Here is a 12,158-nt window from a genome sequence, read left to right on the forward strand (position 1 = left end):
AGCCGAGTCAGGACAAGTCTGAGTTATTTTTAGGAGAAAACAATACTGGTACATTAGTTCTGATATTTATTTCAGACTTTGAGAATCAAGGAATGGAGATGGGGGGAAAAAGGTGGAGAGCAGCAGTGAAAACAGTCAGACACATACAACTGTGAATCCTGATTGCACATCTTTACAAACTCATGCCGGTCGCCCAAACTTTGTTCAAACTCACAGAACTTTGTTTTAAATTCTGGTGGAGATCCCAGAGTTTCCAGTGATGCTAAATTTGTCAGGCTGAATTTTGGGGGATGTGTGTCTAAATTATGCAGCAGTCATCTAGAATATTTCCATTAGGTGGAATGATGATGAGGCCATAAAAAACACAGAGTCTTGGATGAATATTTCAGTCAGTGGTCATATGTTTATTCTCATAAGTGTGATTCAGCTCCGAGAAATCAATTGGTTTTAACATAATTACTGCCTGACTATGTTCAGAAAAAGTTTTCTCTAGTGAAGGAAGTTACTACTGCAATGAGAAGAGTTCAGGGTGTATGTACAAAGTTCAGGACACTGAAGGTGAAGTTCACATCCTGAATTAGATTCCCTACCGGACCTTGGGTGGTCATGGTTACAATAATAAACACGAGGACGGCGTACCTACCTTCATCGCCATGGTTACTGCAATAACAGTCATGGCACTAAAAGTACTTAGGTTAGGTTTAGGAAAAGATTGTGATTTGGGTTAAAATTAGCACTCCCTCAACATTAGATGATCTTCGTTGGCATGGTTACAACAATAAACACGCAGACTGTGCCACCTAGCTTCGTTGTCATGGTTACTCCGATAACGATCATGGCTTGGTTAGGTTTAGAAAAAAAGATGTTTATTTGGGTTAAAATGAGCACTTCCTCGTCATTAGACGCTCTTTGTTGTCATGGTTACAATATAAACCACAGGCTTCGCATGGGAATCGAACACACCGCTGTCCTGTGTCACGTTCATCCGTCCACCACCACCACCTCCTCCTGACGTGGACTTTGTCTCTCTTTACACTACGTCACTGACACTTTTCCCCTTTGCTCCTGTCATAATCACTACGACCAGTAGATGTCGCCTAGCAACAAAACATAACTATGGGTCATAGTAACCTGCTGCAGAGACGAACCTATGGGCTCGTTTCTTACAGGAGAGTCTCTCAATTGATTTAAAATGCAACAACCGCAGCAACTAAACAGCTGCAATGTATTTAAAGTACGTTCACTATGAGTGCTTGTTTTTACCATTAATATTCTTTTAAATTATAATTTGTCTCCTGTACAAAAGGACATATTTCTGAATAGAGACCTGAATACACCCCAGTGAACACGAGCAGCCAGTGTGCTTCTGTTCGTATTACATTTATATGCATTTACATGAATAGTAAATGCACAGAAATCAGCACAAAAAGTCTGTGCAGACATAATAAGATGGGCCCTCGCAGTTATACGATACAGAAATTATAATTATATATAAGTATGTTTTGGCTCCTCAGTCCAACCAAGAAATGACTTTCATATTTCACAACTCTGCAGGCGACACATTTAACATCCAGATTATTAATATGAGCATATACTTTTTTTATTGATGCATTTAATCCATAAAATTAATCATAAGTGACATTTCGTTGAGGGATCTCTTCATCATGTGTGAAGAAATATCTCCACACATGGTTTTGCTTTGAAATTTTGCTCATGTGGTATTTTGTTGTAGATTCCTGATTGTGTTCACGTTCAATTAATGGAAATCCTGAATAAAAACCAAAGATTTAAGAAACAGTTGTCAAAAACCTCCAACCTTTCTTCTAAGCCCCAGATTTAAAACTCAACATGAGTTCCTGGAAACATTTTTTAAGCTCAAAACTTGTCTGTTAAATCAAAGGATATGATGTGTTTTTATGTGGTGTTTCCATTATTTTTGACCACCAGAGTGAGTTATTTCCAGAGTTGCGCTGATGGTTCTTGAACTTTAAGTGTCATTATCTCTGCAGTGAGTGTGTGATCTGACTGTCTGCTGCAGACACTGCGGAGTTTCAGCATCGTCTGAAACAGTTGGGAGACCCTCAGTTCGCCCCGAGGCGCTTCAGAAGAAAATATGAAACAAACAGGAGTTTGTTTTCCCCTCTCTGACTGTTGACAGATGATCAGTTCTTATTCGAGCTTCTTTCTAATCACACGCTCAACCTCGGTGTCACCTTGTTTCCTTCTCTGAGCTTCAAAAGACGGTGAAACCGTCGGAGACACGTGACCCGGGTTACACAGGAGTCTGTGGCGTTCTCTCTTGATGAGCTTCGTGTCGGGCTCCTGTGAGGATCTGATTTCAATTAAAGAGCTTCAGTCTTTCCTCTTTTTCTGTTCAAATGCAGTTTGAGCTCAGCTGTTGAATGACTCAACCGATCAGTTTCCAGCGTTTGATTTGGAAAGCCTCCTCACGGCCTGGTCTCAAGAAGCAGATGTAAAAGCGCTGCACTTAAATTTTAATTCAGAGCAAGCGACTTACATGTGACTGTTATGTGCCGTTACATAAATGATTAATGAACCCCAGTTTGTCATGCTTCACATAACATTTTCATGGCTGTTCATCCATGTAATTATTTATCATAAATGTCACAGTTTTGTTGTCTTTAGGAGACTTTAACCCCCCCCCCCCTCAAGTCTCCAAAGTAGGCCATGTAAAAGGCATGTCTCCTTTAATTTGAGATATTTAAGCATTTAATTAAAAAAGGAAACTTTTCGGCGGGGCACTGAGTCATTCTGACCTCATCCTGAATTCAGTTTGATCACTGCGAGAGAGGGATCAGGAGAAACAGAGCAGCGACAGCAGGAGTCGTGAAGGATTTTACCTCGAGGGCGAAGCTGTTTATTGTCCGGGAAAGAGAGCGATGACAGTAAATAGAGCCTTTACTTTAAATAAGAAAATCAGAGCGCAGAGTGAACGATGATGGACGTGTGCTGTCTCCTCAGATGGATTTCCTCTTTCACCGTTCAGTCGGGCAGAAAGCTTGAGGCTGTCGCAGGATGACGAGCATCAATCACTGTCACAGGAAACACCCTGCGGCGGCAGAAAACGGGGCGCGTGTCCTCGGATGTAAAGATGCCCACACATGCATAAAGCTGTCCTCGGCGTGAGACCGGGTCTGGTCCAGCTCAGCGGGTCTCACCGGGGTAAAGTAAAGGTTTGGTGTTGAGGGTAATGATCGCTGTCAAGGCGTCATCTATCAATGCGCCGCTCGCCCACTGGGAAATGACAAGTGCATCAGCTGCTGCTGTCACTTCACAGCGGGCTGACGTCCAGGTCCAGATCACTTCTCTTTGTCCCCCTGAGACCGGAGACCCGAGTCCGGTTCTGATCAGAGAGTGAAAGAGATTCTTCAGTCGCCGCCACACTGCAAACAACCTTCAGCTTTATACATGTTTCTATGTCTCCGCAGCGGCGATATGTCAGTAACGCTTTGAGGGAACTTCTTCACATTTGGCACAAAGGTCCATTTGGACTAAAGAATGAACTGATTTTATTTTGAGGGGTCAAAGGTCAAGGTCACTGTGACCTCACAACACACGTTCTTTGGCCTTTGGAACAAACGTTCACACCCAGAATTTGGTGGTCAGAGGTCAAAGGTCAACTTCATGGTGACATCGAACTGTTGTGATGTGACCAAGCCATTATTCAACGCTGTAACTCAGGAAGTGACAATATTTCTTTCAACTTGGCAGGATGGTGGAGGCAAACAATCGTGAAGTGGTAAAGTTAATTTTTCAAAAAACCTGCCAGTGAATGAAGTTTATTACAACCCACTTTTTTTTGAAAAAAATATAATTAAATATGTAAAAAAATAAAAATATAAATGATGTTTTTAAACGAAATGATCTTTGAAATAATACGTTTCCCTTTACTGTTTTCAGTTGAGTCCTGAATGTTCGATAGTTATCATTAAAATAAAAAGTGTTAAAGTGTTAAAAGGAATTATTTGTTCTCAGCTGCAGTAGATTAATGATTGATAACAGATCTGTTCACATGTTCTGAGTCTCTGCCCTTGTTTCAGAATAAAAACCCTGTGTGATGGTGGCTGATTAATTAATTAATTTATTTATTAATACAATTTTTTTTAGAGTGGAAGGGATAAAATCATCCACCCTCAGTTCTACCTCACAGCGATGATGAGGTAGTGGTAATCGCACTGTGAGGATGGGTACGTGAGTGTGCTGCGAGCTCGTCAGCAGGGTTTCCAGTTAGGCTGCTAATTAAAATTGCAGTCCTGCGGTCGGGGGAAGGGCCTCCTTCACAAGCCACCAGCACGGCACAAGCTCCTTTATTTTTTTTCTCTCTGAGAGTATTTGCAATTTATTTAATAACACATTTGGAACTCGGTGTGACTACAGCACAGCTTCATTTCACAAACCCGCAGTTATTATTGTGATTATTATCATTACTGCTGTAATTTGATGACGTCCAGTGTCTTGTGCACGAAGCTCGGTCAAAAAGCCAAACTGGAGTCATGAGGTTGTTCAGTCTGCTGTGATGCTTCAGTGAGCCTCTTCTCATGTTGAGAACTTTATACTTCACATCCCCGTTGATCCTTTTTTCAAAGAGGAGGTGCTGCTGATCCGCCCTCAACCTCACTGTGCTGTGTATTGATGAAACCATGACGCTGTCCGTGGTGCTGAAGTGACGGATTTATACAAACTCCTCATTTGATTTTTAAATTGTCTCTAAAGCAAATTTCAACAGCTCTCCGGCCATCTTAAGAGACATGTTGTAGCAATGTTAATAGCGACCTGATTCCTGACGAAGTCAAGTAGCTGTTGGTGGAGTTAATTGTTGCTTAGCGATCTTTGATTTCTGCTGCTATGGCAACACGTTGGAATGTATATGGGCGCCGTAGACGTCACTTCAACCGTCGCTGCTTAAAGTCCCTATTAGTGCCCCTTATGTCGGCAGGTGTGTCACCATGGTTACTGTAATAAAGGTCGTGGCTTGGTTAGCTTTAGGAAAAGATTTGTTGTCATGGTTACAATATAAACTGCTGTTTTCACATGGGACTCAAACACCGCTCTCCTGTGTCATATTCATCCATCCACCACAACTGTCTCTCTTTATTCTACGTCACCGACACTTTCCCCCTTTGCTCCTGTCATAATCACTACGACAACGAGATGTCGCCTAGCAACAAAACCTAACTATGGGTCACAATAACCTGCTGCACAGATGACCTGTGGGCTCGTTTCTACGTTTTTGTTTGAAGCAGATTGAACCTCAGCATCAGGATGCCTCCTGGACGTCTACCTGTGGAGGTTTTCCAGTCACCTCCACTTGGTTGGAGCCCCATGACCAAGCTGGATTAATTGTATTTGTGCCCTCCAGGTGCTGAAATCACAGGATGGTTGTGTCTGTGGGTATCTGCAGAGCGCTGTGATCTGCCTCAGTGAGACTCAATGAGCATTAAAAAACAGCGGTGTGGTCCTTTACATGCAGCAGCAGGGTGTGAATAGGTGGAGCTGATGTGTTTTAATGGAGCAGCAGCTCCAGAGCATCAATAACTGATGCTGCTGTTTATTCAGCCCCACAATGCATCATTAATGCTAATGGAGGGTCCCCACCATATTCACATGCAGCTGCAGTTATTTCAGCCTCAGCTGTGTGTGTGTGTGTGTGTGTGTGTGTGTGTGTGTGTGAGATTTCAGTCGGTGATCAGTCACCACCGTCCCGTTTAAACCTCATATCTGACAGAAGTCGCAGGGTTTGGATTTTGAGTGGGAGACTGACGCTCCCATCATGCTCTCTGATTGAACACAGCAGTTCTTTCATCCTGACATGAGCTGGTTTTGTCAACCCTTCCTCTCCCAGTTTTAATCTGTCTCCAAAATAAGATGCAGAAAACTGTAGAGCTCGTTTCAGAGGTTTTTCTGAAGGGATATGGAAGATTTGAAATACCTAAAGTTCCACCAGTCAAGCAAAGAAATTAAGTGAAATTCAACAAACGTTACTCTAGTAACAATTATTTAGCTCTTTAATTTTATTTAATTTAATTTTTTATACTTAATTGTGTCAGTTAATGTCAAGAAAACATACATTTCTTATTATTTAAACATTTTGACACAAACTTTTTTGCCTCATAACTTTGACAGTTTTGACTTTAAGTGATTCCTTAATTACAAGACTAAGATAAGGAGAAAACCTCAAAATACTTAAGTGAACATTTTAAGTAAACCTTAAAGGTGTTTTGTGCAACTGGTTTTCTTTTAAGGAAATTGTAACTCAGGTTTTCAGGAAAATCTTAACTTGCAACCGGCCTCTGAATGTCACCGCTGCTTCCTGAACACAAACAATTCAAAAGCTCATAATAACATTTGGCTGCTGCCCAAAATAAATAATAAATCTTAATGAGTTCAGCAGTCCAAACACAGAGTCATATTCCTGCCTGACGAAAAATGAAGCTTAAAAAGTGTTCACGGTTTAGATTCTGTAATTAATCATTTCCTCATACATTATAAATTATTTCATCCATCTGCACTTCATCTGCTGTTAATCAGAATGTTAATTTTTATGACCTGCCCCACCCGATCCGCTGATTAACCACAGTGCCCGTGGATATAACTACGACCCGTGCATCACTACTGCACGCACAGTGTTTCCTGTCGGCAGGTCTGAAGAATAACTTCTCTTTAAATGTTTTAGATAATGTCTAAAACGGCTGTTTCTCAGAGTTTCTGAATAGTTAACTTTTTGGACAAAACTCGTTTCATGTCAAATGGAGACGTGCACTAACTTTATCCATCAGATAAACAGCTGAGGAAACTTTTAAAGTGTCTAAAGTGTAAAAAGTCAGTAAAGCATCAGAGGCTCAGATGTGTTGTTTGTGTTCAGCTCTGATGGAAATAAACCTAAGCTCCTCTCTGATGTGTTAAACCTGCGGCGCTCTGATAGTGTCAGCTCTCCGACAGGTTTGTATTTACTGTACAGGCCTTTAATTTGCCTCCTGTCGCCGAGCGAGTCGGGCTGAGTGACATTTGTATTGCTGTCAGGCCCTCGGTCATCTGTCTTCCTCCCTCCTCCTCCTGTGAATCCTGATGAGGGTTCCAGCGGCACTCGGCCCAACACCTCGGTCTCTGACTGAAGTGAAATCAATCAGCCCTTCAATCCTTCTCTAAAGCACCATTATCCAGCCCCGCCGGGCCTGTCGGCCTTTCTGCTGCAGGATCTATGACCTGATCCGCCTCCCTAATTCACATAGGAGAGCGGTTAACTCAACTCGGACAAAAAACTGAACAACAGGAAGTCGAGGAAGGTCAGGATTTAAGGTTCAAACTCAATCTGTTTTAAATCTCTCAAATACACTGTGGGGTGTTTGGGGGAGAGACAGTGTACAACATTTAAAAGTTCATCTGAAAACACTGTTTTCTCACTTCCTGTCTGCAGTTAGTAGAGTTGTATGTACGACTTCAGAAAATCAACAAGCCTCAAATACCAGGAAGTAAGATTGTGCTTTTCCGCAATGAAAATATAGTGTTTCTTTTTCTTTTTCTGGCTGGTGTGTAGCATTTTCTCATAGAAATTACATTTATATTCCACTAATTTACAACAACATATTACAGATTGAATATTTTGTCAATGTAACACATTTTTCCACTTGTAATGTCTAGTCGCAGCTCTACTTTGCCATTTTTTCATTCAATTTTAATCTGCTGTCAGTATATTGCAACGCTTCCTGCACTGATGCTTCAAATTAAAAGCCTTCCAGTAAATCAAAGGACACGTTCCATCCCTTTCCTGTTATGCTTTTGTTGTGAAACATCTGCAGGAAGTGTTGAGTTTTGACTGTGATCAAAAAAACGGCAAAGTAGATGCAACTAAAAAGCTGTTATTGGAATACTAAGAATTTACTGTATTTTAATATTTTCTTGCTGAAATACAAGAGTTTTATATTGTAGGTAAATGTACAGACAAACTGATACTGGATTCTCTATAATTTATTTAGCTTAAACGACCTTGATACTTCTGTGTCTTCCTGTGTTTTGTTGACACATCCATCCACCACAACCTCCTCCTGACGTCACCGACACTTTTCCACTTTGCTCCTGTCATAATTACTACGACGACTAGATGTCACTTAGCAACAAAGTATGGGTCATAATAACCTGCTGCACAAACGACCTATGGGCTCGTTTTTTACGGGAGGACAGTTTCGAGAAATCCGGTTACTACTTTGCAGGAGTGTGTTTGAGCAACATGATGCTAAATCCCTGTTAATTGCCCTGGATGAGACTTATTTAAATTATGTCATCTGACTGGTTTAACATACATTATGTGTGACTGCTGCACCTGTATTTTTATTATTCCACTAACGGTCAACGCCTCTGTGTCTCCACAGATTCCTCAGATCAGCTACGCCTCGACTGCTCCAGAGCTCAGCGACAACACGCGCTATGACTTCTTCTCTCGCGTGGTTCCTCCAGACTCCTACCAGGCTCAGGCCATGCTGGACATCGTGACGGCGATGGGCTGGAACTACGTGTCCACGCTCGCCTCCGAGGGAAACTACGGCGAGAGCGGCGTCGAGGCCTTCGTCCAGATCTCCAGAGAGTCGGGTAGGAAACTTTGAGATGTTCTCCACCAGTATCTGAGTTTGTTTGACCTCTAAACGCGGTGGGGTTTTTTTTTGTTTTTCTTGAGCTGCCTGGTTGTTAAACTGGTTGTGCTGCTGCTGGGAGTGTGTTGTTGTTGTGTTGTGAACAGGAAGAGAGGTCATGTGACCTTCTCTTGATGTGATTACAGAGGAAGTTGACACTGTTTTCTTCTCGGCTGGTCACAGTGAGATAATCACACCCGGCTCTCGCTGATTAAAAAGTTTTCGCACCCAGACGAGCTCTGACATTAATTAGATTGGAAGAGGCATGTTGAAATGCATCAGCGGTTTCATGTATGTTGGAGATCAGTGGCGTGTGTGTGTTTATGAGTGTGTGTGTGTGGTTTCGGAGTTCAGCTTCCTCAGCTCTGCTGTAATTTGTAGATGAATCAGAGGCTGGAGACCCACCCATCTTCTCTCAGACCACTTGCATGTTGAAGCATTCAGCAATGATCAAAAGAAAACAAACTTTAAAACGCATCAGCCGAGAAGTTCACGCTGTATCTGAAGGAAACTACCTCTATGTCTTAAAACAGTATCCAGAGGTCTGTTCTGTTTGTACAAATGAGTGTCAGTGAGCAGAAAAGTGGGAAAACAAAGCAAATCTTTGACGCTGTGAAGTCAACAGCAAAGAAAATCTTACATTTCATATGTGTATTTTATTTCTGAACTGCTTGTTGCCTTCCCTTCGTTATTTGACTGAAGCTCCATAATCGAAAACACATTTTAGATGAGTTTTGACAGTTTCATTTTTTTTATTTGTACCTGAACAGATTTAATGTAATGCAGATTTAGATGCATGTTAAAGTTGAAAGGGCTTATTCTTAATAATGTTCTTTAGGTTAAAAATGCAAAACCTTCAGCAGCAGGAATTGGCTCCATGTAGTAAATCTGCCATCTTCAGAGTATTATCCTCAGACACGCTGGGATCTAACTGATGAGCAGTTCCCTAGAAACTTCTATAAATTTATGATGTAGTGTCTGAGTGTTGTTTTTTTTTACCTCAAGGAAATCTCCAAACCACATTTCCTCTGGATAATCTAAATAAATTCAATGGTGTCGGCGGGATTATAACAGAGAGCCGTCAGTTTATTTAAGAGGCCTGATGGTTGTCAGATTATCAGAAGAGGTTTTGTTGTGTATTCTGACTATACACTGTAAATAAAGATGGATGTAGCCTCTATGACGTCATCCATAGTTTTCTGAAGAGCAGTTTTGAAGCTCAGAGTGAGCTGCTTTACCGTTGCCATCTTGGCAGTTAATCCAAAGATGGTCAAAGAGGAGGGGCGTGTGTGGAGCTGAGACTTCGGTGCATGTCGGTTTGCGGAAAGCATACACTCACCCACCTGTCACTCAAAGAGGCCACGCCCTCAATCCTCCATAACTGTAGTCCTTAATAAAATGTGAACAGGTGAGTTATATAAACATGTGTCATGAAGGAGGAAATTAGCTCTAAAGACCAAAACTGTTTTTGTACCAGGCTGTAAACATGTTTATTTCTGCTGTAAAGTTGGACATTTTAACATGGAAGTCTATGGGGACTGACTCACTGTTGGAGCCAGACTCTAGTGGTCATTAGAAGAACTGCAGTTACCACTTGATTCTGACATGACTAAATGTGAGCTTGGGCTGATATTTGATAATATAAAATATCTTGATATATCCGGCCATATGTGATATTTTTTATTTGATTCTTTTCCTTTTTTCCGGTTTTGCCTGACAGTCCAACCCTTATCTCACGGCTTTGTTTACTCTACATCGTATCATGGTAGCATCGCTTCAACCCAAAACACAATGATATCGTACATCGTGATATTTTGGATATCGCTCAAACCCAAATAAATGCAACATTTTCCATTTTTGTCAAATCTCTCCTCGGGTCTCATCTACACTAGAACCAGCACTGACTGCCGCCATTGCTCTCCAGCTGTTTTTACGGCCGTTGCTGTCGCTGCGGCTGTTACAGAAGCAGAAAGCAGAGCAGTTGACGCCCACAGATTTGTTTCAGTAATATAGATCATATGTTTATATATCACTGTATTGATTATATGTCTGAGGTCTAATGGGCATCATGTTGCAGCTCACGTTTCCTCTCCCAAACGACGACTCTGCAGAGTTAGTTTGTTATAACAGAAACACCCGTTTCTCTGCAGCAACATCAAATTACTGTGTTAATAAAAACAACAAGCAGAAAACGACCTAAAGAATTATATAGATAAACATAAAATTAGGTTTTTCATCTCCTGACTGTCACACTCTCTGCTTCTTTTCATCAGAGGAAACCTGGTTTATAACCTTACTGCTGTAACACCTACATATTTACCTGGGCCTGTGACGGCGCTGTAATCTGTGTGTAAACGGCGGCAGCAGCAGTAATCGTGAAGAATGGCGGCGATTGAGGCGTTTAAAAGCGTCAGATTAATAACGAGACGCTGTGCAGAGAGCAGCTGTGGCTCCTCTGTGGGATCAATGAGCTTTCATCTCTGCTGCTGCTGCGCACACACACACACACACACACACACGCACGCACACACACACACGCACGCACACGCACGCACACATGCACACACACACGTAAATGACTTCATTAGCAGACTGGAAACGTATTTATAACAACAGGACAGACGTCTGATGGTGTGAAGCCTCTCAGCTGCTGCAGGAGTCGCCGGCTGCACCGTTGACGGAGCAGCCGTTGATAAAGAGAGATGTATTGATTAGAGCTGATCGCTGATTAGCTTCTAATGGGTGGATTATGGGGAAACACTCACTTCACTGAACACACAGTTGTCTTGATTAAATTATCCAACACTTTATCTCAGCCCAGCAGAAGATGAGTCATTAGGACGAGTTTTAAAAATATATATATTTAAACTCCTGGTGTGAAAAGCCTCAGTGATAATTAGCCTCATAAAGATTTCCCACCACAGCTGTTTAACTGTTTCAGCTCGTTCCCTCTGCTGACGCTCTGCCGACGCTCTGCCGACGCTCTGCCGGCGCTCTGCCGACGCTCCGCCGACACTACGCCGACGCTCGCTGGACGTTTCTGTCAAAGTTCCTCTCAAAGAAATGAGTTAAAATATTCAGAAACTCTCCGGAAGCTCGTCTACGTTTACTCCTCGTTCAGAAACTCTGAAGAGAAGAAGTGACGGAGCTTTAGAAAGCATTAGGAGGAGAGCCAGGAGGAGGTGGTGGGGGAGAGGAGGAGGTAGAGGAGGGAAGGAGGGAGTAGAGGAGGAAAGAAGGAAGAGGAGGAGAAAAGGAGGAGGTGGAGGAGGGAAGGAAAGAAGGAAGAGGAGGAGGAAAGGAAGAGGTGGAGGAGATGAAGGAGGAGGTGGAGGAGGAAAATGATCCAGCTGCTGAGACGTTCCCAGATGTTACTTATGTGTGTAACCTGAGGTCCGCAGAGACCTGCACTATTGGCTGCAACATAACACCGGATCGCTTCCGCCGCCGCCCAGCGAAGCCCGTCTCCATGACAACGGCTGCAGATGCGGCGTGCAGAGCGGCTTGGGGACA

General features: G+C 42.4%; 1 protein-coding gene across 1 annotated transcript in view; it reads left to right on the forward strand.

The window, feature by feature from the left end:
* LOC111235974 (metabotropic glutamate receptor 8-like) overlaps positions 1–12,158 on the forward strand; it is a 114,734-nt gene that overhangs the window by 25,772 nt on the left and 76,804 nt on the right. Inside the window, exon 2 of the mRNA XM_022764552.1 lies at positions 8,388–8,604. Within this exon, the coding sequence (XP_022620273.1) occupies positions 8,388–8,604 (217 nt within the window). The remainder of the gene's footprint in view (positions 1–8,387; positions 8,605–12,158) is intronic.

The sequence above is a fragment of the Seriola dumerili genome, unplaced genomic scaffold (assembly GCF_002260705.1).
Source record: "Seriola dumerili isolate Sdu_G_001 unplaced genomic scaffold, Sdu_1.0 BDQW01000550.1, whole genome shotgun sequence".
Classification (NCBI taxonomy): Eukaryota; Metazoa; Chordata; class Actinopteri; order Carangiformes; family Carangidae; genus Seriola; species Seriola dumerili.